The 25,405-nt window shown below is 51.0% G+C and overlaps 2 protein-coding genes, 1 long non-coding RNA gene and 1 other non-coding gene across 5 annotated transcripts; 3 read left to right on the top strand and 1 right to left on the bottom strand.

Annotated features, from left to right (window-relative positions):
* The first annotated feature begins 226 nt into the window (after positions 1-226).
* On the top strand, positions 227-3,783 carry LOC115502549 (insulin growth factor-like family member 3). 2 transcript variants are annotated; one of them, XM_030298038.1, is made up of 5 exons: positions 227-1,172; positions 2,535-2,588; positions 2,665-2,944; positions 3,113-3,155; positions 3,428-3,783. In XM_030298038.1, exons 1-4 carry the CDS (start codon positions 1,148-1,150, stop codon positions 3,114-3,116), a joined length of 363 nt encoding a protein of 120 aa, XP_030153898.1. In that variant the 5' UTR covers positions 227-1,147; the 3' UTR covers positions 3,117-3,155; positions 3,428-3,783. The 2 variants fall into 2 exon arrangements, with proteins under 2 accessions (XP_030153898.1, XP_030153899.1); XM_030298039.1 differs by having other exon boundaries at positions 230-1,172; positions 2,677-2,944.
* LOC115502552 lies at positions 3,556-20,977 on the bottom strand. The gene is made up of 4 exons (XR_003965124.1): positions 20,897-20,977; positions 19,589-19,766; positions 16,973-17,081; positions 3,556-3,732 (listed from the first exon to the last, which is right to left on the bottom strand). It is a non-coding gene; the product is annotated as an uncharacterized LOC115502552 (long non-coding RNA).
* Positions 12,038-12,143, top strand: LOC115503622. The gene has a single exon (XR_003965456.1). It is a non-coding gene; the product is annotated as a U6 spliceosomal RNA (small nuclear RNA).
* Positions 20,978-21,052: 75 nt separating the features above from the next.
* PGLYRP1 (peptidoglycan recognition protein 1) lies at positions 21,053-24,939 on the top strand. The gene is made up of 3 exons (XM_030298037.2): positions 21,053-21,402; positions 24,026-24,147; positions 24,690-24,939. Exons 1-3 carry the CDS (start codon positions 21,113-21,115, stop codon positions 24,866-24,868), a joined length of 591 nt encoding a protein of 196 aa, XP_030153897.1. The 5' UTR covers positions 21,053-21,112; the 3' UTR covers positions 24,869-24,939.
* Positions 24,940-25,405: the final 466 nt, after the last annotated feature.

The following is a 25,405-nucleotide window of genomic DNA, read 5'->3' as shown; positions in this document are numbered from 1 at the left end:
CCATCGGGGACACCGGAGGAGACAGAGCTGGTATGGCCCAAGTAGCAGGGCAGGTGGGTCCCAGCCTGGGCCCTCTGGGAGCCACACCCCACCCCAAGTTTCCTGGTCCCTTCTGGACTCACCTAGGGCTCCAAGTGGGCAGACACGGGTGAGGGTCTAGACAACAAACGAGAGCCAGTGGGAGAGGAGAGGGATGGGGGGGAGGGGTCAATGGGGCAGCCGCAGGTCCACCTGGGAGCCCAGCCTGAGGCAGGGGAAGGCTGTGGGGGTCTCTGTCCTCACTGAGGCTCAGGGAAAGGTTAAGAGCAGATCCAGGATGAAATCAAGTCCTCTGTGTTCAGGTGCCTTGGGATATAGGTCTCTGGCTGGAGAGGGGATGCATCTCTTGGGAGAGATGGGTTTAGTGTTCTCAGGAATGTGGGTATTTCCTGGGTAGGAGGAACGGGAAGAGGGTTCTTTAGATCAGGCGGCTCAGATGCAGTCAGGCTATAAAAGGGGCTGAGCTCACACGTGTTGCATTATGAATATGACCGACAGTAGTATTTAGGGAATTAGGGGGCTCCCAGCTGGCTCAGTTGGAAGGGTGGAGGCGTGTGAGACTCGTGATCTCAGGGTCGTGGGTTCGAGACCCATGTTGGGTATAGAGATTACTAAATAAGAAATAAATAAACTTAAAAAAAAATTTAGAGGGTTCGGTTTGGAGTGGGAACCAAGAGAGGTATGGCACCGGGCACGAGTTTGGAAACTGAAGCAGGGATGTGGATGGGGCTGGGCCTGGGGGCGTGGAACGGGTGTCACTATGATGGAGCGAGTCTTCACTCCCCTCGTAGCCCAGGATGGAAATCGTTGAGAAGCTCAACCTAGGGTAGGGCCATGCTGCAGTCCGCCGAAGTCTGGAGCGGCCCAGGAAGTGAGCAATGAGTCAGTCTTCAGTAGCTCACACCTAAGGGCAGACCAGCCAATCAGTCCCCTCCTAAGGAAACTACGTGCTTGCCGGTGATTCTCAAACAGTCTGCTGGGGAGCTTAGGAGTGGCCTGATCTGAACTGCCCAATCAGAAACGGGTCAGTAAAGGCTGGGCCAGCTGGCTGCAAAACATTCCAGTGCTGATCATTCTCCTTCATTGGCCTACACCCTCTTCAGAAGCGATGATACCACGAAGGTGTATCTTAGGTAAGGAGGACCCCAAATCTCACCCCATCCCCCACGCAGTTCCCACACCCCAACGTCATCCCAGTCTCCTCCCCACCCCTGGCCACCTCAGAAGCACCTGTCTGACAAACAGCTCCGTTCTTTAACAAACCATAAACCTTCTGTCTGTCTGGGAGCCCAGTCTCCCCTTAATACTCGTCCCCCAGAAAGCCTCAGCAGCTCACGACCTGTTTGAGCTAGCTCCCTTGCAGGGATAGCCCCAAACCAAATTCTGCACCTTTATTATTATTTTTAATGTTTATTTATTTATCTTGAGGGGGGAGGGGTAGAGAGAGAGAGAGAAAGAGGGAGAGAGAGGATCCGTGCTGTCAGCACAGAGCCGAGGTGGGGCTCGAACCCACGAACCATGAGATCATGACCTGAGTTGAAATCAAGGGTTAATCGCTTAACTAAGCCACCCAGGTGCCACCCCCCCAAAATCCGTACCTTTAAACCACCCTAACCTGGCCTTCTTCCCTACTCATCTGCCTTCCCTGAGGATCCCTCGACCATTTTCCCCACCCCACTTTCCTCCTTGAGATATAATGATTTATAAGAAATCCATATTTGATCATTCAGATAACCAAAACATATTTCTCACGTACATTTGGTCTTCACAAATTCCTGAAAATGACTCAGAGCCATAAAGGTGAAAGGAAGGCGACTTTTGAACCCCACCCAAGAATGGGAGCTGGTAGCCAGGAGGACCAAGCAGGCGGACGAAGGAGGGGAACATTCATTCCCACCTTCCCCACCTCCTGGGAGGGGAGAAGGGCCAGAGACCGAATCGGCCAATGGTCAATGACTTAATCAGTCATGATTATGCAATGAAGCCCCATAAAAACCCAAAAGGACTGGGTCTGGAAGGCTTCCAGGTCGGTAAGCAGGTGGAGACTGGGGAGCATGGTATGCCTGGAGAGGCTCAGGAACCTTCCCCAGACCTTGCCAAGTGCATCTCTTCATCTGGCTGCTGATTCATATCCTTTATCAGAGCCTTTAATAAACCGGTAACATAAGCGGAGGTTCCCCCAAGTTCTGTGAGCTGCTCCAGCAAGCCGGACGAACCTAAGGAGGTCACTGGAACCTCCAATCTGTAGCCGGTGAGTCAGAGGCACAGGTGACAGCCCAGGTGGGATTGTGACTAGTGTCTGCCGTGAGGGGTGGGGGACAGTCTTGCGGGACTGAGCCCTTAACCTGTTAGGAGCTGATGCTATCTCTGGGTAGACAGTGTCAGGACTGAGTTGAATTCTCAGACACCCGCTGGTATCTGAGAATGGCCCCGTGTTGTGTGGGCGTGAATTGGGAATTCCGACTGGAAAAGAGCCCACTTTATTTTTCCCGTAGGAGTTCCTGTCTGCATAACAATTTTCTTCCTCCAGGGTTCAAAGGCAGTGGCAGGTAAGACCAAGGAGAGAGAATGGGGAGGGAGGAAGCTGCCCTGGGCATCTGTCCCTCCTTGGACGCCCACCATCAGTGTCTCCACCAGATGCCCCCACGGGCTCAGGTCTGTGGCTGTGCCAGCCCGCCCCTCGGTGTGGGGACCAGGTCTACGACCCCTTGCAGCACTGCTGTAGCGATGACACCATCCTGCCCCTGAACCGGACTCGCCAATGTGGCCCCAACTGCACCTTCTGGCCCTGCCTGGAGCTCTGCTGTCCCGAGTCCTTTGGCCCCAAGAGGTTTGTTGTGAAGTTGAAGGTCCTGGGTACCCAGTCCCAGTGCCCTTCGTCGCCCATCTCCAGGATCTGCCCCAGGTAAAGGCCCCAACTGCTCGCGGCTGAGGGAAGGAAGCAGGGATGAGGGACACAGAGGGTTCTAGGGGGATCCCCTTCCTGTTATTTTTATCTCCGGCCATTTCTGGAAACTTCCCACTCTTTTCCTTGTCTCTGTCTCATAATTTCCTAATTTTTCTTTCTCTGCAGCTGAAGGAAACCTCTCTAGGTGAGCTCCTTACAAAAATGGAATGTTTTGGGGCGCCTGGGTGTCACAGTCGGTTAAGCGTCCGACTTCAGCCAGGTCACGATCTCGCGGTCCGGGAGTTCGAGCCCCGAGTCGGGCTCTGGGCTGATGGCTCAGAGCCTGGAGCCTGTTTCCGATTCTGTGTCTCCCTCTCTCTCTGCCCCTCCCCCGTTCATGCTCTGTCTCTCTCTGTCCCCAAAATAAATAAACGTTGAAAAAAAAAATTAAAAAAAAATAAATAAAAATAAAATAAAAAAAATAATAAAAAAAACTGGAATGTTTTGCATTTGCCAGCACAGACCCGCATATATCACCAGCTTCCCGCCCTCCCCCGCCACAGCCCCCTGCAGGGTTGGCAGGAAAACAGAGAAGCCAACTGACCTGACCTGCAACCTGCCTCCTGGTCCCTGTGCTGCCCATCTTTGGACACTCAGAGACTCCCCCACGACCTTCAACTCCTTGTGCCTCAGTCACTCACCTGTAAAATAAGCATGTTACCCATCTCCTTGACGGACGTTTTGAGGAAGACACGCAGGATTTGAGTATTAGGGTGAGCAGGATGAGATGGAAACTCTTGGAAAATCTGCATGTGTATTTTGAAATGGAGACAAATAAAAAATATAAATTAGCCCAAGGCCTGTGTAATTTAGAAAGCTCCTTCTAGAATATCAGATGGCTTAACATTGCATACGTATATATAACTGAAACTTCTCATTTTCTTATTTTTTAATCTCTTCTGAATCTGAATAAAGGAAACCTCATTTAAAATGGAGTCTGGGGTGGCCGGGGTGCCTCAGTCGGTTAAGCGCCCGACTTTGACTCAGGTCATGATCTCACAGTTTGTGAGTTCAAGCCCTGCATCGGGTTCTCTGCTGACAGCATGGAGTCTGCTTGGGGCTCTCTCTGTCCCTCTCTCTCTCTCTGCCCCTCCCCAACTTGCACGAGGACGCGCTCTCTCTCTATCTCTCTCAAAATAAATAATTATACATAAAATAAAATATAAAATACAATACAATACAATACAATACAATACAATACAATACAATGTCAGGAGCCCAGATTGGGAGGGGAGGAGAGGGGTAAACTTTCAAGCTATACCTCACAGAGTCCTTCGAAGAACCAACTGGAAGAAGCCCACCTCACTACCTCAGCAAGAAGAAGATTCTGTCCTGGCAACAGCCCAGCCAATGAGATGATCGCACCCCAGCCAATCAGAAGATCGCAGCCCAGCCAATGAGAAGCCACCACACTTATAACCCAGTTTCCTCCAAAGAAATTTTAATTCAGAAAGCTTTCTCGAGTTACCCCTTCTCTCCTTAAAAAAGTGTGCCTTGGGGCACCTGGGTGGCTCAGTTGGTTAAGTGACCACCTCTTGGTTTCAGTTCAGGTCATGACCTCACAGATTGTGAGTTCGAGCCCGGCGTCAGGCCCTGCACTGACAGTGTGGAGCCTGCTTGGGGTTCTCTCTCTCCCTCGCCCTCTGCCTCTCTCTCTCTCTCAAAATACATTAAATAAACTTTTTTAAAAGTGTGCCTCAGGGGCGCCTGGGTGGCTCAGTTGGTGAAGCGTCCAACTTCAGCTCAGGTCATGATCTCACACTCCGTGAGTTCGAGCCCCACATCAGGCTCTTTGCTGACAGCTCAGAGCCTGGAGCCTGCTTCAGATTCTGTGACTCCCCCTCTCTCTGCCCCTCCCCTACTCATGCTCTGTCTCTCTCTGTCTCAAAAATAAATAAAAACATTAAAAAAAAAAAAAAAAGCGTGCCTCTCCTTTGCTCCCTGGACTTGCCTGTGGCTTTGCCACAGCTTGTTTGTCTGGGATTGCAATTCTTTTCTTCGCCCCAATAAACCCATCTTTTGCTGGTAAAGTAACTGACAGCATCTACTTTTGAGGCTAACGACACCAAAAATGTTAACTTTGTGTGAGGTGATGAATGTGTTAATTATCTTGATCTTGGTAATAATTCCACAGTACATTGTATATCAAATCATTGTGTTGTATACTTTATAAACACATACATACGTTTGTCAATTATCCTTCAATAAAGCTGAAAAAAACCCACTTAAACGGGACCATTTCAATGAACAAAGCATGACATGAAACATAATTACAAAGCAGCTTTTGTTTTCACACCTCTTTCCTTTTCGATGTTTTCCTGATGCTTCCCCTGCCCCTGGATAAAAAGGTGAAATGCCATGAAATTTTCTGGCCTCTTTTATTTTTTTTTTTAATTTTTCTTTAATGTTTATTTATTTTTGAGGCAATGCGAGAGACAGAGTGCAAGCAGCAGAGGGGGCAGACAGAGCGAGACACAGAATGTGAAGCAGGCTCCAGGCTCCGAGCTGTCAGCACAGAGCCCGACGCGGGGCTCGAACTCACGAACCGTGAGATCATGACCTGAGCCGAAGTCGGACGTTCAACTGACTGAGCCACTCAGGCGCCCCGAATGGCCTCTTTTATTTAGTAAATATCTTCTTCTGACCAATTGAAAATGTCCAGAAGTATGTAAAAGTGAAAGCAACCACCTTGATTTAAGCTTACATGTCACGCTCCCTCCTAGCTCTGGCCCTCCGCAAAAGTGGAAGCCTGCGTACAAGGAAGGGACGTGGGCGCCTTTTATTTTCCCTAGCACGCGCTTTTGTGCACCTTCTCCCAGTTTTCCGACTTGGTTTCCGAACCCACCAACGTAGGAGCTCGGAACCCTCTGAGCCTCACTGCTATCGCTCCCCAGGCTCCTACAGCGGTGGGTCCTCCTCCATCAGGACCATCGTGGTGGCCCAGCACTGACACTCCCTGAGCTTTGCAAATATTTAAAGCTGCTTCCTCCACTTCTGGGTGCATTCTGGCTTCTACCCACACACACCTCTCTCACCCGAACTTCCTTTGATGGGGGGCAAGCGCCTCAATTCCGCTTGCGTGTTTACATTCCTTCTCAACCTTGCAAAGTCAGCAACCAAAGTCCAGCGGCAGCTAGGCTGGCGGGCGTCATGCAGATGTCCATGCAGCTACAGCAGATGGGCCACTGCCAGCCACGGAGTTGTGGGCTTATGCAAAGCGAGGGCTACTGCCTGGGGACGCCAGTGCCTGGATGGGGGCAGACGCAGGTATGAGGGCCCGAACCTCACGTGTGTAACTTGGGATCTGTCTGGGTAAAGGGGTGCAGGCTGGCTCCATCCCCATGGGAGATGCACCTGTGCAACCCCCCCAGGAGGCAAAATCAGGTGCACTGCGCGCGGCACGACTCTCCCCGGACTCCAAGGGGCGGCGGAGCCCTGACGGGGCCCGGGGGCCGCCAACGGAAACCATTAAGGAGGATCACAGCCCCATGCGAGGGCAGTCGCAGCCACTAACTCAGCAGAGTCCCAGAGTCCAGGAAGCCCCAGGGGCAGCAAAAGCGACCGCACTGCGAGCCTAACAGCGCGACCTCGACGGAAACATGGCGGCTCCTTCCGCCGCAGCAGTGCGCATGAGCGAGCTCTGCTGGAGGCGCCTGCGCACTGCGGCGCTGCGCCGCACCGCATGCTCCGCGTCCTGCCAGAAGGAGGGACTGCTGGGGATGCTGGGCTGCGAAATCCCAGGAAAGGGTGCCCCGCAGGCCTTTTGAGTGACAGGGTAAATGCTATATGCTGCTGTGTTTGGTGCATTTTAAACCCGCCCTTGATCCCACCATTGGATGCTGTTATAACCCCTATAAAAACTAAATGACCGAAAACACAGACCAATCCAAGGCGTGACGAGTCCGTTGATGCCTCTTTGGATAGTAGTTCACGGTTGGGGCGGGGGTGAGTGCAAATAGGTTCAGGATAAGTTTTACCCCCTTCTCCTTGGGAAGTTGACCTCAGGCATGTTCTCTAGATACTGTTTCTTTGGAGCCGCCGTGGTTTAAGATAAAGGCGTAGTGTCAGCTGTGTTATCAGGCAACATTGTTTATCATTTAAGAGCTCGCCTGATCCGCACTGAAAACTGCGACTATGTGACCGGAGTTAGAGATCCCTGGAAAAGGAATGACAGACATAGCTTTCTGGACACAAGGAGAGTCATTTTAGGCCCCCGGGGCCATCTTATGAAACAATGTAAGAATAAACAGCCAGGAGGTTGACTAATCCTATCAGGGCAATAAATCAGAGTTAAAACTCCCAGTGCTCATTCATATGTGAAGACAGCCTTGTGCACACTAAGGAGTAATCTTTGTGGGATCTAAGCCCTTTTGAGCACTCAGATACTAGACCACAAGGAAAGAATTGATAATGCTGACCTTTGCCAAACCTAGTGACTTTGACCTGGACTCAGTCATGTTAAGATGATTTTTCCGCCACGGGGCACCTGGGTGGCTCAGTTGGTTAAGCGTTCCCCCAGTTTTGTTCAGGGAGACACTACTTTGGAAAAGATCCACCGCATTTTCCTCGTTGAAAATAAAACCCTTTCTTTCCCTATTCTTTGGCTTCATTGTGTCTTGTGGTTCAACACTACCAAGAGGCCGAGATGTGAACCCAGTTTCTGGTAGCAAATGGACCCATAGGTCCAGAAGGCCTGCATAACCTGTGGACTACTTAAGAGAGAAGTCTCGGTTTTCCTGGGTGGATTTTCTTGTTTCTGAGCACAACGCTTGCCTGTCTTGGAAGCTACACTGAGTTTCTCTCTTCTAGTCTGTTTTCCATTCACAACCACTATGTGTCACAGCAGCCGATTTCTGCAGTTCACATACACAAGTCACAATAGGCTTCAGCTCAGCAGAGCAGAGTTAAGAGGACATAGGAGGGAAACCCAACATGCCACCATGACAGCGTTAGACACATCTTTATGGGGATGCCTTGCAACTATCTAGGGGGTCCTTTCTGGCCTCCCAAACAGGCAGCCCAGTTGAAAGGGGTAGGCCACGTGGTTGGAGATGCAAACTGTCTCACATGTAGATCCTCATACGGGACAGGAACCATCAGCTTGTATCAGCCCATGAGGGTGGCTTCCAAAGTATACAAGTGTCATATTCAGAAAAAAGAAACTTCACCCAGGAAAACAAAAACTTACTTCTTAAACCTTTTTTTAAAAATTTATTTATTTTTGAGAGAGAGAGAGAGAGAGAGAGAGAGCCATCAGGGGAGGGGCAGTGAGAGAGTGAGAGAGAGAATCCCAAGCAGGCTCCACACGTCAGCACAGAGCCCATGCAAGACTTGAACTCACGAACTGTGAGATCATGACCTGAGCTGAAATCAGGAGTTGGACACTTAACCTACAGAGCCACCCAGGTGCCCCCTTAAACAATTTTTTTAAAAACAGTCCAGGCTACGTAGGCTACGGGCCCACTGACGATCCACTTAGTCTGGTCAGGGGTCTTTTCAATGATAAAAAATGTTGTCTGATGACACAGGTGATGAGGGAGCATAAGGCAGGCTGACACCCCACAAACCACCCCCCACGAGGTGGGATGTGTGTGATATATCAGTCACTCCTGGCTGCCCAAGGACAAAGGAAAGGGAGAGAAAACCAATGGTTAACTGATAGAGGTCACAGTCATGCAGGACTTGAATCTCCATCAGTTTACAAATATCTTAGTAAATTACGAGAAAAAGGCAACCTTATCAACAGCCGAATCTCCAGGAACCCCCTACTGTCTTAATGCTAATGCTTTGCTAGAAGGAAAAACAACCTTAGCTTGACGATAGCTAGGCCTCCAGTAATCTGTGTCTCCTTCAGCATATGGAAATCCCTTTAAGAAACTTCCTCTTGACTTTACCTCCCCACAACTCCACACTATATAAGCAGTCACTCCTCACAACCCCAGCACAGCTCTTTCTGCCCATGGGTCCTGTCCCCGTGCTTTAATAAAATCACCCTTTTGCACCAAAGATGCTTCAAGAATTCTTTCTTGGCCATCAGCTCTGAACCCCCATCACTCCAAAACCCCATCACAGGTGACACCCCACATTTATCTTAACCCCGGATGGTTCCAAAGCAACAATACTAAGAGAAGGTCATTAAAAAAGCCCTGTGGCGGGGCGCCTGGGTGGCTCAGTCGGTTAAGTCCGACTTTGGCTCAGGTCGTGATCTCACGGTCCGTGAGTTTGAGCCCCGCGTCGGGCTCTGGGCTGACAGCTCAGAGCCTGGAGCCTGCTTTGGATTCTGTGTCTCCCTCTCTGTCTGCCCCTCCCCTGCTGATGCCCTGTTTCTGTCTCAAAAATAAACAAAACATTAAAAAAAAAATTTTTTTAAGCCCTGTGGCTACTGTCCAAGATTCTTGGGATACTTGCTCAAGGAGCTCAGCTGCCAAGCTATGAGGAAGCATCAGTAGCCACATGGGCAGGAACTAAGGTCCCTACACACATTCCTAGACTGAGCTCCTAGGTAGCACCCAGAACCAGCTTCTCAGGCACACAAATGAGATGTTCTGGAAGCAAATCCTCCAGGCCCAATCAAGCCACCCCAGCTAATACTGTGGGAAGGAGAAATGAGCCTACCCACATTGTATACTTGTGAAGAAAAGAAATGATTGTTGTTCTCTTAAGCCATGAATAAAAAGAAAGGAGACACTTTGTGTTAGAAATAAGCCCACCGACCCAATCAAAGGAGGGACACGGAGACTTGGAGTACAGTGAAGCAAGTCTTTAATCAACGTTCTTGCAAAAGCAGGTGTCTGAGGGACAGGTGCACTTGGGGCAGTTACAGCAGACGATTTACTTCCTAGCATATAAGCCCCTTCCCTAGTTCCTCATTGGCTGAATACTACAGAGGTTAAAGCCTTACCCAGATGTTGCCAATGTCTACGTAAGGCACGTTTGGAGGGCTTGGAATTCGTGCAAACTGCACATTGGAGGCCATCCAGAATGTGTTTTAACACTTGGAACTAAAACCCTGGGCCCATCCTACCTCATATTTCTTGATAATGTAGGACATAATCAATTGGTATATTGTTTCAGTGTTCCCTTTACATATGACTCAGTGTATCGCACACAATTTGCTTCAGAGTTTCCCCTTTTAATGTTGTTACTGGCAAAGCACTCTAATATGTACACAAAGACTTAAGTGTAAGAATATTTATCATCTCAGGGCGCCTGGGTGGCTCAGTCAGTTAAGCATCCAACATTGGCCCAGGTCATGATCTCACAGTTCGTGGGTTCAAGCCCCACATTGGGCTGTCTGCTGTCAGCACAGAACCTGTTTTGGGTCCTCTGTCCCCTTCTCTCTCCCTCTGCCCCTCTCTCTCTCTCTCTTTCAAAAAAAAAAAAAAAATATATATATATATATATATATATATATACATATATATATATATATAAATTTTTTTAAAGTCTATTGTCTTGTTTTTAGGGTAAGACTGGGAAAGCTTAGGTGGCCTTCAAAAGGAGACAAATGAAATAAATTACAATTTGTTTGTAAAATGGAAATGTAGGCAGCTGTAAAAAATACCTGTGTGCTTTGGGATTTTGAAGGGGTATGTATCATACTACCTTATTTTAGAAATGGAGGGGCACCTGGGTGGCTCAGTCAGTTAAATGTCCAACTTCGGCTCAGGTCATGATCTCACAGTTTGTGGGTTCACTTCCCGCGTCTGACTTCAGCTCAGGTCATGGTCTCGTGGTTCGTGAGTTCAAGCCCTGCACTGGGCCCTGTGCTGACGGCTCGGAGCCTGGAGCCTGCTTCGGATTCTGTCTCCCTCCCTCTCTGCCCCTCCCCCACTCACACGCTGTCTCTCTCTCTCTCTCAAAAATAACTATTAAATTTCTTTTTAAATAAATAAATAAACAAACAAAACTCCGACTCCCTTCCTCTTGACCTCCATCCCCATTGGTACTCCTGAGTCCAATCCTGTTAGCAGTTTCCAGCATCAGCCGCTTCGTAGTTTTAAATAATACGCTTATAATTCTCTCTCATGGGTTTAGGGGCCCAACGCTACCATTTACAAGCTGTGGGATTTTTTTGCCAAATGACTTGAGTGTCTCAGAACTTCAGCGCGCTCCGCCCACGAGGAGGTAACAACACTTCCCCCGGCTGATGCTTGTAAGCGTACAATAAAGTAAATGCATTTGTAAATACCGTGGGAACTGGGGGGCCCCAGCGTATTTCTTATCCAAGTCGAGTCCATCCCTGGAAACATTTTGTTTTTAACTGTTTAGTTAGTTTTGAGAGAGAGAGAGAGAGAACACGAGTGTGGGAGGGACAGAGAGAGGGAGACAGAGGATCCGAAGCAAGCTCTGTGCTGACAGCAGAGAGCCCCATATGGGGCTCAAACTCACGGACCGTGAGATCATGACCTGGGCTGAAGTCAGACACTTAAGCAACTGAGCCCCCCCAGGTCCCCCTGGAAACAGTTTGGATAGAAACGTTTGAGGACATAAGAACTTGGATTCTATTTTTTTTTAAGATATTTTTAAAGTTTTTTTGTTTTTTTTTTAAGTAATCTCTACACCCAATGCGGGCTCAAACTCATGACCCTCAGATCAAGAGTCACACACTCTTCTGACTGAGCCAGCCAGGCGCCCCCGCTTATGGTTTTTTCGTTTTTGTTTTTGTTTTTGTTTTTACTGGCTGACTCAATCAGCCTTGCCTCTTGCTTGACCCTAGGTTTCATGGGATTTCTATGAAGATAATTTAATTATACAGAGATTCATTCTCCTTGCTAACAACGTTTATGATTTGGCTTTCCAGTCAGTTGTACGGTTTATCCAGAACATTCTCTTCCACGTGGCCAGGAACTCCTTGCTTGTAGGTTCAGAATTATGAATGAAGCACCCAACTAATTCATTGAGAAGACAGGAATGGAGTTCTTCTGTGTCTGTGTTCCCATCAGCTGTTCTGTGTGAGCGGTGTGTCCCCATAGATGAGTCTTCTGGTAGGGTGCCATGGGCACGGGTAGGCATTGCAGAAACCTGTGTGTGCAAATACCAACCCACACAGTGCTTGCCTGGGCAGCACATGTACTAAAATTGGAACGATACAGAGGAGATCAGCAGAGCCCTGCATGAGGAACACATGCACATCCATGAAGCGTTCCTTGTTAAAAAAAGGAAAAAAAATGGGGTGCTGGGTGGCTCAGTCGGTTAAGCGTCTGACTTTGGCCCAGGTCATGATCTCGTGGTTCGTGGGTTCGAGCCCCGCATGGGACTCTGTGCTGACAGCTTGGAGCCAGGGCCTGCTTCAGATTCTGTGTCTCCCTCACTCTCGGCCCCTCCCCCCTCTCAAAAATAAGTAGACATTTAAAAAACATTAAAAAAAAGAAAAAGAAAAAAACAGGGGCACTTGGGTGGCTCAGCCAGTTAAACATCTGACTTCAGCTCAGGTAATGATTTCACGGTCCATGGGTTCGAACCCTGCATCGGGGTCTGTACTGATAGCTCAAAGCCTGGAGCCTGCTTCCGATTCTGTGTCTCCCTCTCTCTCTGCCCCTCCTCCACTCACTCTCTGTCTGTCTCTCTCTCAAAAATGAACAAACATTGAAAAAAATGTTTAAACAGAAAACAGAAAAAGCAAATACCAACCCACACAGACTCCTGCCAAATTAGGGGAGAAGGGCTAATTTATATGCATGCATCAGGCTGTAACAGCCCTCCAGCCTGGCCAGTCTCAAGGATTAACTTGCTTCCAGGTAACACACTCCTTGCCTGTTGACTCAAGGCCCTTGATTTGTTAACAGAACTCATTTGCTTTCTTTGAGATCGCTGGCCTTGGGCAATAAGGGACCAGGACTTTCTCAGGCCACAGAGGCCAGCAAGTCTTTTTGAAGCCCCCCTTAAACTTCCTGATTAGCTCAGCAACCTTTTCGCGAAATGTTTCTTTTTAAGGTCACACAGATGACTTCACTGATCTCCCTTTCCACATCTGTAGACCTGGCCCTCCTTTGCAGAAAGAACAGAGTATGGTCCTCTTGCACAAGCCCTGGACACTAAGGAATGATCTTTTTGTACAACCTGCCCAAACCCCAGGCACCAAGGAACTAGAACTTCTTGTACAACGTCTGCGCACTGAGCTGACTCAGTAGCTGGCATCACGGACTCTGTGCCTAAGCCAGAAATGTCACAGATCACTGACCTCCCTTAACTGATTAAACCCCTTTAAAAATCTCCAGGCCAGGCAGAAACCTGGGAGTTGGACTTTGGACAAGAATCCGCCTTTACCGCCAAGTGGCCCTTCATGTGATTTTCTCAGAAACCCAAATCGTCGACTTCCTTAGTGTTGTATCAAACAGCAACAATATCAGTTCAAATTAGAGGAAATCTATGCCAACACCGGCTTCTTTTTTTTTTTTTTCACTTTTGCGTAATACAGATTTTTTTTTTTCTTTAATTCTCACGATAACATACAGTGTAATCCTGGCCTCAGGAGTAGAACCAATGGTCCATCCCTTATGTACCACACCCAGTGCTCATCCCGAAAAGTGCCCTCCTTACTGCCCACCACCCATTTTCCCCATGGATCCCCGCCACACTCCCCCCTCCCCCCAGGATCACTCTCCTTAAAAATGACTTTCTGAAGTTTTCCTCATAAGTTGGCGTCTCGTCCTTAAAATACTCGGGTCCCGGTTGCTCCAAGGCCTTTTGTGGCGTGGCCACACCCCCGCTGTCCTTTGGTCTTTACCCCCGTGGGCCCATCTCCCTGTCAACCAGGCCACTCTTCCACATCGGTCTGCTTAGGAGCCCATGGAAGAATCAACCGTAGCTGCAAAGTTACTTGATGGCCGTTGCATTTCCATCCTCTGCCAAATCTGCATCCTAATCCCTTAGGAATGAGAAGGCCCTGTGGCCTGGCAGGTACCAACGTTAAGTCAACGAATCACTGACGGCCCCGGATGGAAATCACGACCTGCCCTATCCTGCCAAGCCGCCCCGAGCTGTTCCATACACAAGACACAAACACTCATGCTTTACCGATTGGGTTTTGGAAGTTAAGCACACCCTGGGCTGCCGGGTTAAACCGCATCTCGTGACACACTTTGGGTCCTGGTTTGTTCGTACTTTGTTCCGGGTTTTTGCATCTGGGCGCACGTGTGTGGCAGGTGAGCGTCCAAAGTCGGACGCTCAACTGACTGAACCACCCAGGCGCCCCCAGGACGTGGACGTCTTTGAGGAGGGCCATTTCTGCACCCTCCATAGCCATTAGATCACGCAACCTTTCAAAGATACAATAAATACAACAGTCCTAGTCACTTGAGAGGCTGAAAGAAGAAATTAGTAAAAATCTGTCTAGCTTATCGAGTGTCAAAGGGCAGAAGAATCTCCTAAGAGGGCTGATACTAGGTGAGGCTGGATCCGGAGGCCCGGCGATATTGTCACAGACTCGCTGCATCTTCTCTGCCTTCTCAAGAGTTGACCACACTAATTGTGGCTTCCCTCATGGTGGAAAACCGGCTTCCGGAAGTTTCCATGGGTGTAGGTATAGGCCTCCAGGAGCGTCTGCTATTGGGGCACTTGGGTGGCTCAGCGAGTTCAGTGTCTGACTTGGGCTCAGGAAATGGTCTCATGGTTCGTGAGTTCGAGCCTCACATTGGGCTCTGTGCTGTCAGTGGGGAGGCCGTCTGGGATTCTCTCTCCCCCTGGTCCCCAATCTCACCCTGGTCCCTCTAACCCAACAGCCTCCTCTCTGCATCCTAGCTGATTGTGTCTATAGGCATTGTGGGATCAACAAAATTTCAGTAACTCTTGGCTCTTAGTTCTTCATGGTTTGGGTTGCTATTGCTGCTGTTAGGAGCAAACCACTCCCTGGGACAGGCAGGCCCCCAGGAAAATCACAGAACAGGTCCCACGCGAGGCTAAGAGGCTGCCCCGCTGCAATTAAGATTAGGGAAAGGCGTGCGGCACAGAGTGAGGACAGGCGGGGGCGGCGCGCCCTCTGGCGGTGGGAGGAGGGAACCTCCGAGAAGGGTGCCGCGTCTTTTTCCCAGCGCCAAAACCAAGCCCAAGGTCAGAGCTGATGATGTTCCATTGGGCGCTCGCTACCTGCAGGCCTAACGCTAGTCGCGCCACCCACGTGAAATACAGTATATCTGGAACTGCTTTAAATAATTATTAGTTTCTTTATTTACTGTGTGACTTCCCCACTGGAAAGTGCGTGCAAGAACTTCCGTTTTAATTACGGCTGAATCCCCCCCCCCCCCAACACCTACAACAGGCAGGTGGGGCACAAGATAGGTCCTCAATAAAGATTGTGCACAGAGAGAATAAAGTTCCTTCCTTATCTTTAAATGGGGTGGTTATACATCCTGGATTGTTTGGGACAGCCCACGTGGGCCTGTTGACCCAGCAGAATTATCAATAGCTCCCTCTTTCTCTCTCGAGTGTCATGGTTTGAACAATACTTATAGACTTCACTGTATAGCAGGAGAGGCAGAAACTAATCCGAGAATTGTAAAGATAACTTAATAAGTACCCTTGTGATAAATATGGAGAAGTTGATGTGGGGAAAGCAAAGAGGGGGACTTGTCACCTCTGAGGAGGCAACACAGAAGGACAGTCAGGATGGGGTGTGTGAGGGGGAGGTGAGCATTCCAGGCCTGGGAAATGTCAAGGAAAAAAAAATGGGGATTCTTCATTGTCTTCGAACTTTGTCTTTGCTCTAATCAGCATTTAATTAGACTTCTTTCATTATTGATACAACGAAGACGAATGCTTTTTTGCTAAACGCCAGAGACTCTGAAGAGTTTTTATAATGGCTGAATTAATTACAAGATCAAATAAAGGCAGTTGGTGAATTAAATAGTTAAAAAGTCAACGTCCTAAAAGGTACAGGGGGTAGATTTAATTTCCTATTTATTTTTTTAAAAAAATTTTTTTCAACGTTTATTTATTTTTGGGACAGAGAGAGACAGAGCATGAACGGGGGAGGGGCAGAGAGAGAGGGAGACACAGAATCGGAAACAGGCTCCAGGCTCCGAGCCATCAGCCCAGAGCCCGACGCGGGGCTCGAACTCCCGGACCGCGAGATCGTGACCTGGCTGAAGTCGGACGCTTAACCGACTGCGCCACCCAGGCGCCCCATGGCATGTCCCACTCTTAGGCTGACAAGATACAGAATAAATAAAATTCTAACACAGGAATACTTCACACTACCTGGCTAAACACTATATTCTTAGTAAGCAATCCGATGTGTACATATTCCTGCCTTTTTACAAAAGGCGCCCTCATGTTTTGTAATCTTAAAGGTAAGGTACAAAGTTCCTGAATTTCTTAAGGTTCCCCATTTAGGACTTGCACAGGGGCTCCTGGGTGACTCAGTTGGTTGAGTGTCTGCCTCTTGATTTTGGCTTAGGTCACAATCCCAGGGTCGTGGGATCGAGCCCCACGTCAGGCTCCGTGCTGAGTGTGGAGCCTGCTTAAGATTCTCTCTCTCCCCCTCTCCCCCTCTCCCCTGCTCTCAGACTCTCTCTCTCTCTCTCTCTAAAAATGTAAATAAATAAATAAATAAATAAATAAATAAATAAATAAATAAACCTTGCACACAGTGCGGAGAAAGTCCCCTGGGGACAGGGTAGTCAAAGCATCTTCAAGGGCGGCAAGAAGGGCAGGGAAGCTAGGGGAAGAGGGCCTCAGGAGTGAGTCGGGTGAGACTCGGTTGAAGGCAGGCCGTGGCGAAGTGCTTGGGATCCATCCTAAGAGTTGTGAGAAGCCACAGAAAACGGTGACTCACGTTTGAGGGTCGCTTGATCAGATCTGAGCCTCGGCCTCATGGGGGCCAAGGTGCATGCTGGAAAGTCACCGAGGGGGTGGGAGAAAAATCCAGGTGCAAGGAGACGGTGACTGGACCCAGGTGGGGAGAGTGGAAATAAACCAGGGTGGTCTAATTCATAAGATATTTGGGCGATAAGAGCAACATGACCAGGGAGTGAGCTGGTTACTTACCAGTCATTCAGTATATATTCAGCACCTGCTATGGGCTGGGGTACTCAACACAAGAGGGGACACGGTAGAGTTTGGTCAAGGATGATGCTCTGATGCATGGCTTTTGTACCTGGAAGACAATCATGTCATTCCCTTAGACAGGAACTCCTGGAAGAGGGCTGCTTTTGGAGGAGAAAAATCATAAACCATTTTAGGAATATTCATGGGAGGTCCCCGTGGGGCATCGAAGTACAGGTGTGAACTAGGCAGGAAGATACACAGTTCCAGAATTCATCTGAAAACTCCAGGCTGGACACAAACACCTAGAAGTCACTTGCATTTTAGGGGTGGCTGAAGCCATTACCTGGATGGAAAATCACCCAGCAGAAACAAGAATAGTCTAATGGTCAAGGAAGGAAGAATGAGTCGAAGAGGGAGAGGAAAAGACCAGCTGAGAAGCAGAAAGAAAATCAAGACAGTCTTACGACACAGAAGCTGAGGAAAGTGAACATTTCAAGAAGGATGTGGTCGGCGATGTCAAATCCTGCCTAATTGCCCAAGGCCACCCAGCTAATAAGGGGCAGGGCTGAAATTTAAAACCAGGTCTATTTAATAAATAGCACCAGAACAAATGGCTAGCCATTTAGACATCAAATTAAACCCCTACCTCACACCATAGGCAATTATAAATCCTAGCTGAGGTGGGGGAGCCTGGGTGGCTCAGTTAGTTGGTCGAGCGGCCGACTTTGGCTCAGGTCATGATCTCATGGTTCATGAGTTCGAGCCCCGCATCAGCTCTGTGCTGACAGCTCAAAGCCTGGAGCCTGCTTCCCATTCTGTGTCTCCCTCTCTCTCCGCCTCTCCCCCGCTTGCACTCGATCTCTCTCCGCCTCTCAAAAATAAATAAACGTTAAAAAAAATTTTTTTAATAAAATAAAAATTTTGATGTAGCTCTATTTCCTAATCTGGCTGCTGGATACATCCTGTATTCACGGTGCGAAAAGGAACACAGTTCTTCACGCTATTAATTCTATTAATTTTAAAAGTACCTTTGTACATTTTGCTACATGTATGCTATTCCCTAATGCTTTTAAAAGAGACACAAAATGTACATACCCAACGACTCAACAATACTAGTTATGGGATTCTTTTCTTCACTTTGCAAATTGGTAACAAAAAGATAAACAACTCGATTATTTTTTTTTTTTTTTAGAATTTTTTTAAGGAATCTCTACACCCAACGTGGGGGCTTGAACTCATGACTCTGAGATCAAGAGTTGTGTGCTCCACCAACTGAGCAAGCCGGGCACCCCAGCCCAATTTATTTTTCAAATGGACAAGGGAGATAACAGGCAATCGATAGAAGACAAATCCAAACGGGCAGAAAACATAGAAAAATAATCTCCTGAGTGGTTATAAAAATGCCATTTAAAGTTACAAAGAGATAGTGCCCTCTTCTGGGGTGAATGGGGACTCCAATACATCACTGGTAGAAATATGGATTTTTAACAGCCTTTGGGGGAAACAATCTAGTAACAACTACTAAATACATACAGTCTTTGACTTAGAAAGTCTATATTTATCATTTATAGATGCTTCAGCAGGTAGGGCTGGATGTCTGATAACATTTTGTGCAGCATGGGGGCGGGAAAAAAAATTCCAAAGCTCCAAAAAAGCAAAGATTGTGTCAAAATGGTAAGCCCACATCATGAAATGCTATGCAACTCTTACGACGATTGAATTAGAATTAGCTGCATTGACCTGGCGAGATGCACAAGAGATAGTAGGTGACGAAAGGCAAAGTGATGCGCATGATTTCATTCCGTTATTTAAAAATATATATAGGGGTGCCTGGGTGGCTCAGTTGGTTAAGCGTTCCCATTTCGGCTCAGGTCATGATCTCGTGGTTCGTGAGTTCGAGCCCTGCACTGGGCTCTGTGCTGACAGCTCAGAGCCTGGAGCCTGCTTCGGATTCTGCGTCTCCCTCTTTCTGCCTCTCTCCTGCTCACACCTCTGTCTCTCTCTCTCAAAAAGTAAATAAACGATAAAAAAAAAAATTGGGGGGTGCCTGGGTGGCTTAGTCAGTTGAGCGTCCACCTTCGGCTCAGGTCATGATCCCAAGGTCTGTGAGTTCAAGCCCGGCATCAGGCTCTGTGCTGACAGCTCAAAGCCTGGAGCCTGCTTCGGATTCTGTGTCTCCCTCTCTCTCTGACCCTCCCCTGCTCATGCTCTGTCTCTCTCTGGGTCTCAAATAAATAAACATTAAAAAAATTATATATATATGATCACATATAACACCATGTGTGTGTGTGTGTGTGTGTGTGTGTGTGTGTGTGTGTGTATGGTCTTATACGTGTTTGTAGGAAGTGGAATATGGTTTAAAATTCCATCTCTGGAGTCCAGGAAGCCTGTGGCTGACCCCAGGCATCACCGTCTTCTCCCCATATGTGATCACCTCTCTGGGCCTCGGTTTTCTTGGCTGCAAAAGGGGTGAATAGTAATATCTATCTCACAAACATGCCGGAAGCATGTGCTGAGAGAATTCATGAAAAGGGCATAGCGATGCCCGGCGTGCGCTTCGCTATCACGGATCTGAGCACAGACGGAGCGTGGACAACGTGGCAGAAGACAACGTACCGCACTGTCATTGGTGAGCTCACGTGGACAGAGCTGGTGAGTTTAGCCGGCTGGGGGTGGGGGGGGGGGGCGCACCTGGTTGGCTCGGTCGATAGAGCATGTGACTCTAGATCTTGGGGTTGCGAGTTCCAGCCCCTGGAGCCCCACGGGGGGTGTAGCGATTATTTAAAAGTAAAATCTTTACTACTGTTTAATAACAATAAACATTTGGTATCAGTTTGGGTACAGCCAGCACGTGCTACTTTTGTAAAATTTTTTTAAGCCACTAAAGCGGAAGGAAGGAAAAGAGGGAGAGCAAAAGAGGGACTCAGCCCTGAACTCACCAGCTGCTCTAGGAAGGATTAGGAAAGGGGGCCGGCGCAGGGCGGAGGCCCCCAGGAGAGCCTTCCGCCCCAACGGGTGATCTCAAGCCACTGAGTGGCCCTGAGTCCCTCCTGGGCAGGACGGAGCTGCGGGTGACACCCGTGTAAATCATGTTGCTTACCACCGAGGGCAGATTTGAGTTCGAGTCCCAGTGGCCCTTAGGTGGCACCAGGAGCCAGACACCTTCTAAGGGCTCGACCCTTCTCAACCCACTGAATTCCACATGGATCCTCTTGGTCAGGGACTTCATATTATTATTCCCATTTTGTAGGTGGGGAAACTGAGCCACAGAAGGGTCACTGGCGGGAGCCCACGCCCTGGAAGCTGGCCAGAATTGAAACGCGGGCAGCCTGGTTTTGAATGCCGGCTGTGAGCCACCAGGCTCTCCCATGTCCTCTGTCTCAGCAAGGAGAGGTCCCCTCTCCCCCGCCTCAGTTTCCTCAGCGGTGGAATGGGCTTCCCACTAGTGACACCTTCAGCTTGCTGCAGGGGTTGAATGACCTCAGGTTGAATGACTTGTTTTTAAGACGGGAGCTTTGGGGGACGCCTGGGTGGCTCGGTCGGCCGAGCGTCTGACTTCGGCTCAGGTCATGACCTCACGGCTCGCGAGTTTGAGCCCTGCATCAGGCTCCGCGCTGACAGCTCAGAGCCCGGAGTCTGCTTCGGATTCTGTGTCTCCCTCTCTCTCTCTGTCTCTCTCTCTGCCCCTCCCAGGCTCATGCGCTCGCTTTCTCTCTAAATACATAAATAAGCTTAAAAAAAAAAAAAAAAAAAAGTCAGAGTGCAATAGCATTGCGTCCCCCCAGGGTGGCTACACCTATTGTGGCGAGCGCTGAGTAAGGCACAGAATGGTGGACTCACGACCTTGTGCGCCTGGAACTAACATAAAACCGTGTGCTCCTTATACGTCAGTTACAAACGGGGGGGGGGGGGGGGGTCTGTTACCTCAGTCCCTCCGGGAGGAAGAGAGATGAGACCCGGGCCCCCACCGCATCCTGTTGCAGCCCTGCCAGGGAGGGAAGCAGAATCTGGGGTCCGGCGTGACCCGCCCGTCCCGCCCGGGGGTGACGCAAGGCCTTCCCTACCTCCTGCCCCGGCAGATAAAGGCGGCCCCGCCCGCCAGCCGCGAGCTCCTAGGCATCCCTCCGCGCCCCGCCCGCCATGTCCCGCCGCTGCGCGCTGCTCACCTGGGCCCTCCTCGCTCTCCTCGGCCTCGGCCTCGGGGCGCCTGGAGAAGAAGCCCCAGGCTCCTGCTGCCCCATAGTGCCCCGGAGGGAATGGAAGGCCCCGGCGTCCAACTGCGGGGAGAAGCTACAACACCCCGTGCGCTACGTGGTGGTGTCGCACACCGCGGGCAGCCACTGCGACGGCCCGGCCTCGTGCCTGAAGCAGGTGCAGAACCTGCATAGCTACCATTCGCGGACGCTGAACTGGTGTGACGTGGGCTACAAGTGAGTGCGGAGCCGGGACGGGTGTAGGGAAAGGTGTGCGGGCCCGAGCGGCCACGGGCCGATCTAGAGCCGCCTGGCTGACACCCTGGGCCGCTTACTCGGCCCCTCGGTGGCCTTGGCTTCTCCCCAGGGTCGGCACACAGCACTGCGCATGTGCGGGCGGCCTCAGGGGCCTGGGTGGGGGGTGGGGAGAGGAAGAGGGGGCGGGGCTGGAAGGCCAGGCTCTGCCCACCCCCCATCCCCCTCCCCCCCTCCCGGAGGAAGGGACAGACTTCGCCAACGCAAAAGAAGGCGTCCTCTACACCGGAGTCCCTTCACAAAGCCTGCCACCTTTGATGGGAGGCGGACAAGCAGGCTGGGGAAGCGTGGGGCCAACTCCAGTCTCCGCTGGTTGCCGGCCGAGATCCGGGCACCGATGCGCGCTCTCTGCTCGTTGGCTTCCTGTCCCTGCTCTGCAGTCAGCTCCTTTGTGGCCCACCTGGTCACTAAATCAGCCAACACACACACACGCAAAGCACTTAGGACGCCACCGGGCATGCGGTGGGAGCCCCCCCCCCCCACCCCGAGTTCATGGACGCTCGCCCTTAGGCACTGTGCCAGGCTCTGTGCCGGTGTGGGGACCGGGACGCGTCAACAGCGCGAATCTGGCCCGGTGGGATTTCAAGACCCACAAGGAGGAACAGGTGGGAAACAAGCGAAGGCAACCAGATGAATTCAGAGGGTGATGGAAGCAATGGAGAAAGAAAACAGGGGGGGCTCTGGCTCGGGGGGGGGGGGCGTGCGGGAAGAGGGGTAAGCAGGGGACCGAGCAGGAGTAATTAATGGCTGTGAGGGCCAAGTGAGAGGGTCATGCCTGAAGAGCAGAGGTCAGGATGGCTGGGGGGAGCAGGGAGGAGTGACATGAAATGAGGAGGACCGGGTCGCGCTGGGACACACGGCACAGGGCCTCATGGGCCACGGTATACGGGAGCCACGGGAGGGCTGTGAGCCCGCGAGAGGCAAGAAGCTCCCTCTGGCGGCCGTGGGGAGAACAGACTGCAGGTGGGTAAAGGCAGAAACCCCAGCTCCCTCTCCGGGGTGACAGGCGGGGGGTCCCACACAAAGGCTTCCGCAGCCTTTGAACTTTGAACCCGACGGGTTCTCAGACCTCGGTAAACACCAGTCACCTTACTGGAATTCCAGGTTGCCAGGCTCCACCCTTCGAGACTGCTTCAAATAGGGCTGGGGTGAGGCTGGGGACTCTGGGCACCTCACTGGAAGTCTAGAGGCCACCGAGGGAATCCTCAGCTCTTCTGGCTCAAGATTTCACAGTTCAGAGGCTGCAACTCCCGGGTTGTGTCTCCTCCGAGACCGAGGGGTTCCGATTCTGAGCGTTTCCACGAAGTAGTGAAGACAAAGCTTCAGCCGCTGGCCTTGAACTGCCTTATAGAAAAGCAGACTGAAGTCTCTTTCTCAGATTTTAGGATTCAGAGTCTGATCCAACTGTCCTGGAACGCCCTCCTCACATCACATTCTCTCTCTGAGCCTCAGTTTCTTGACCTGTAAGAAGGGTTCCTCGCTGTCCCCACCTGGTGGCGGTGCCGACGGTTTAAATTAGAGGCAACCATCTCACACAAACCTAGCCAATGCCAGTTGCCTGTACCAGGGGCTGGGGCAGGGCCTTAACCAGCCCAGTCCTGGGGGCCAGCATCACTGTGGAATTTCTAGTCTCTTTCGGGCCAGATTCCGAGTCTGGCCTCCTGTGCGTGAGATTCAGGACCCAAGATTCTGAAGTTCCAACATTCTGTACGTCACAAGAAACCCTTTGAGCAGGAGGGCTGAGGCAGCGGATATTTGCAACATCAAAATGCTGACCTTCTAGTTAATTCCAACGGGCCAAGTCAGACTCGCCCAATCAAGACATGTGAAATGAGTCTTAAGGATCTGCCGCCAGGCCTGGAAACCTCCCAGAGGTAGATGCTGGGACTCCAGGGTCTGTATCTGGTGGTGACACCAATGCTTGAGTCCCAGATCCTGTCACTCGGTGTACCCCAGCAGGGAACAGGAAGCAGGAAGTAGGCTGGGCCAAGGGCAGAAGAGCTTCTCAGTGGAGAGTTCTGAGAGGCAGGGGTCTCTGGGGCGTGACCTTGGCAAATCCCCTCCCTTTCTAAGTCTCGTGCTTCCTTAGCTTAAAATGGGGAGGACAGCAGCACCCGCCTCAACAAATCAAGAGCTCAACAAATCCTCCCGGGAGGCGGGAGGAAGCAAAGAATAGGATCACGTGGGTGGGAGTCCCAGGGACCCAGGAGGGAAAATCTGGGCTCTGGTCCCTATCTGGCTGTGTGACTGCAGGCAGATGTCCCCACCTCTCTGATTCTCTGCCGAGTGGGGGCAGTACGGACTCAAGGGTTGCCCGGAGGGTGACAAATGGCGCTTGTAGAGCTGTGCTAGGCACGTGGCAGGGGCCAGAGGCATTGCTATTATTTCAGAAGATGATGGAGGGGAGGGGAGGGAGGGAGGGAGGGTGTCGGGCGAAATTGTGCCTGAGTAGTAGGGGGCAGGGTGAGTGGAGGAGGAGGGGGGAGTCCTCCCCCAGGATGCCCTCCCTCACTCAGCAAACCCACCCTCCCAACCACCCGCGCAGCTTCCTGATTGGAGAAGATGGGCTCGTGTATGAGGGCCGGGGCTGGGACATCAAGGGCGACCACACGGGTGTCACCTGGAACCCCATGTCCATTGGCATCTCCTTCATGGGTAACTATATGGGTAAGCGTCCAGCTGTAGGGATGGAGGGGCAGACATGGGGTCTGGGGGATGGCGCCTCTGTGACCTTGGCCAAGTGACTGCTTTTCCAAACCTCCTCTCCTCCTTTGCATAATGGCCATTTCTTTTCAACCCCCGTTTGGGCTAGGATTGGTTCATCTCCATAAAAGCACTTAGGCCAGGTCCCTGGCACCTAAGAAGTGCTTGATTGCTGCCCTCATGGGTAGGACCCCGAGGTCTGGGGGCAGAGGAGGCAGAATGAGCTCCGATCTGGACACTTGCTGAGGGCTTCAGCTGTGCCAGGCACTGTTCTGCAGGGGGGGGTTGGCCTAAAAGAACTCATTTTATTGTCCCACAGCCCTGTGGGCGGGTGCCACCACTCTCTCCTTTCACAGGGGAGGACACTGAGGCACAGTGAGGTTGAGTCCCTGCGAGGGGACTGGCAGACCCTATCGGGCCAGAGTAGAACAAATGGAACCCCTGCCCCACACTACCTCTGCCCTTCCACGAAGCGGCAGCCTAACTCCTGCCTCTGCCTCCCCCAGAGCGGTCACCCCCACCCCGGGCCCTCAGGGCCGCCCAGAGTCTGCTGGCTTGCGGTGTGGCTCAGGGAGCCCTGAGCCCCACATACGAGGTCAAAGGACACCGGGATGTGCAGCGGACGCTCTCTCCAGGGGACCAACTCTATGAAATCATCCGGACTTGGCCACACTACCACGAGTGAGGCCCCGTCTCCCCCTACACCCAGAAACCCCACCGCCTCTCCCCTCCAATAAAGATGCAGCTCAAACTGTGTTCCTGTGTCCCACCCTGTGCCCCCCCCACCTCTACCTCCCACCAGACCCCCGCCCTTCCCACCCAGCCCTCTGTCCTCGCTGGTGCTTAGAACCCAGAGGCCCCGACCCTGAACCAAGACCCGAGATCCCAGCTTAGAAGCAACATCATAGCTCAGAACCCAGAGGTCTCAGGTCAGAGCGCAGGAATCAGCACCAAGGTGGCCCACGGGTCACCGCCAGCAGTTCGGGGGGGGGGGGGTCCTGTGAGGGCAGTGGACCATGCTCCAGGACACCCCTTCTCTACCACTCAGCCAAAGGGATCCTGCGCAGTTATCTCCGCTTGCACCCCTTTGGGGATGAGCTGCTCACTACCGTCCCTAAGGTACCCCCTTTTGTTGCTTTAGGGAGCATGGAAGTTTTTCCTGCCCCTGAACCCCCAAGTGCCTCCCAGTCATAGGCGCGCCCAGAAATACACCCAGGTCCCA

Source organism: Lynx canadensis, chromosome E2, assembly GCF_007474595.2.
Source record: "Lynx canadensis isolate LIC74 chromosome E2, mLynCan4.pri.v2, whole genome shotgun sequence".
NCBI lineage: Eukaryota > Metazoa > Chordata > Mammalia > Carnivora > Felidae > Lynx > Lynx canadensis.
Note: the sequence above shows the minus strand (reverse complement) of the source record. Positions and strands in the feature narration are given on the sequence as shown.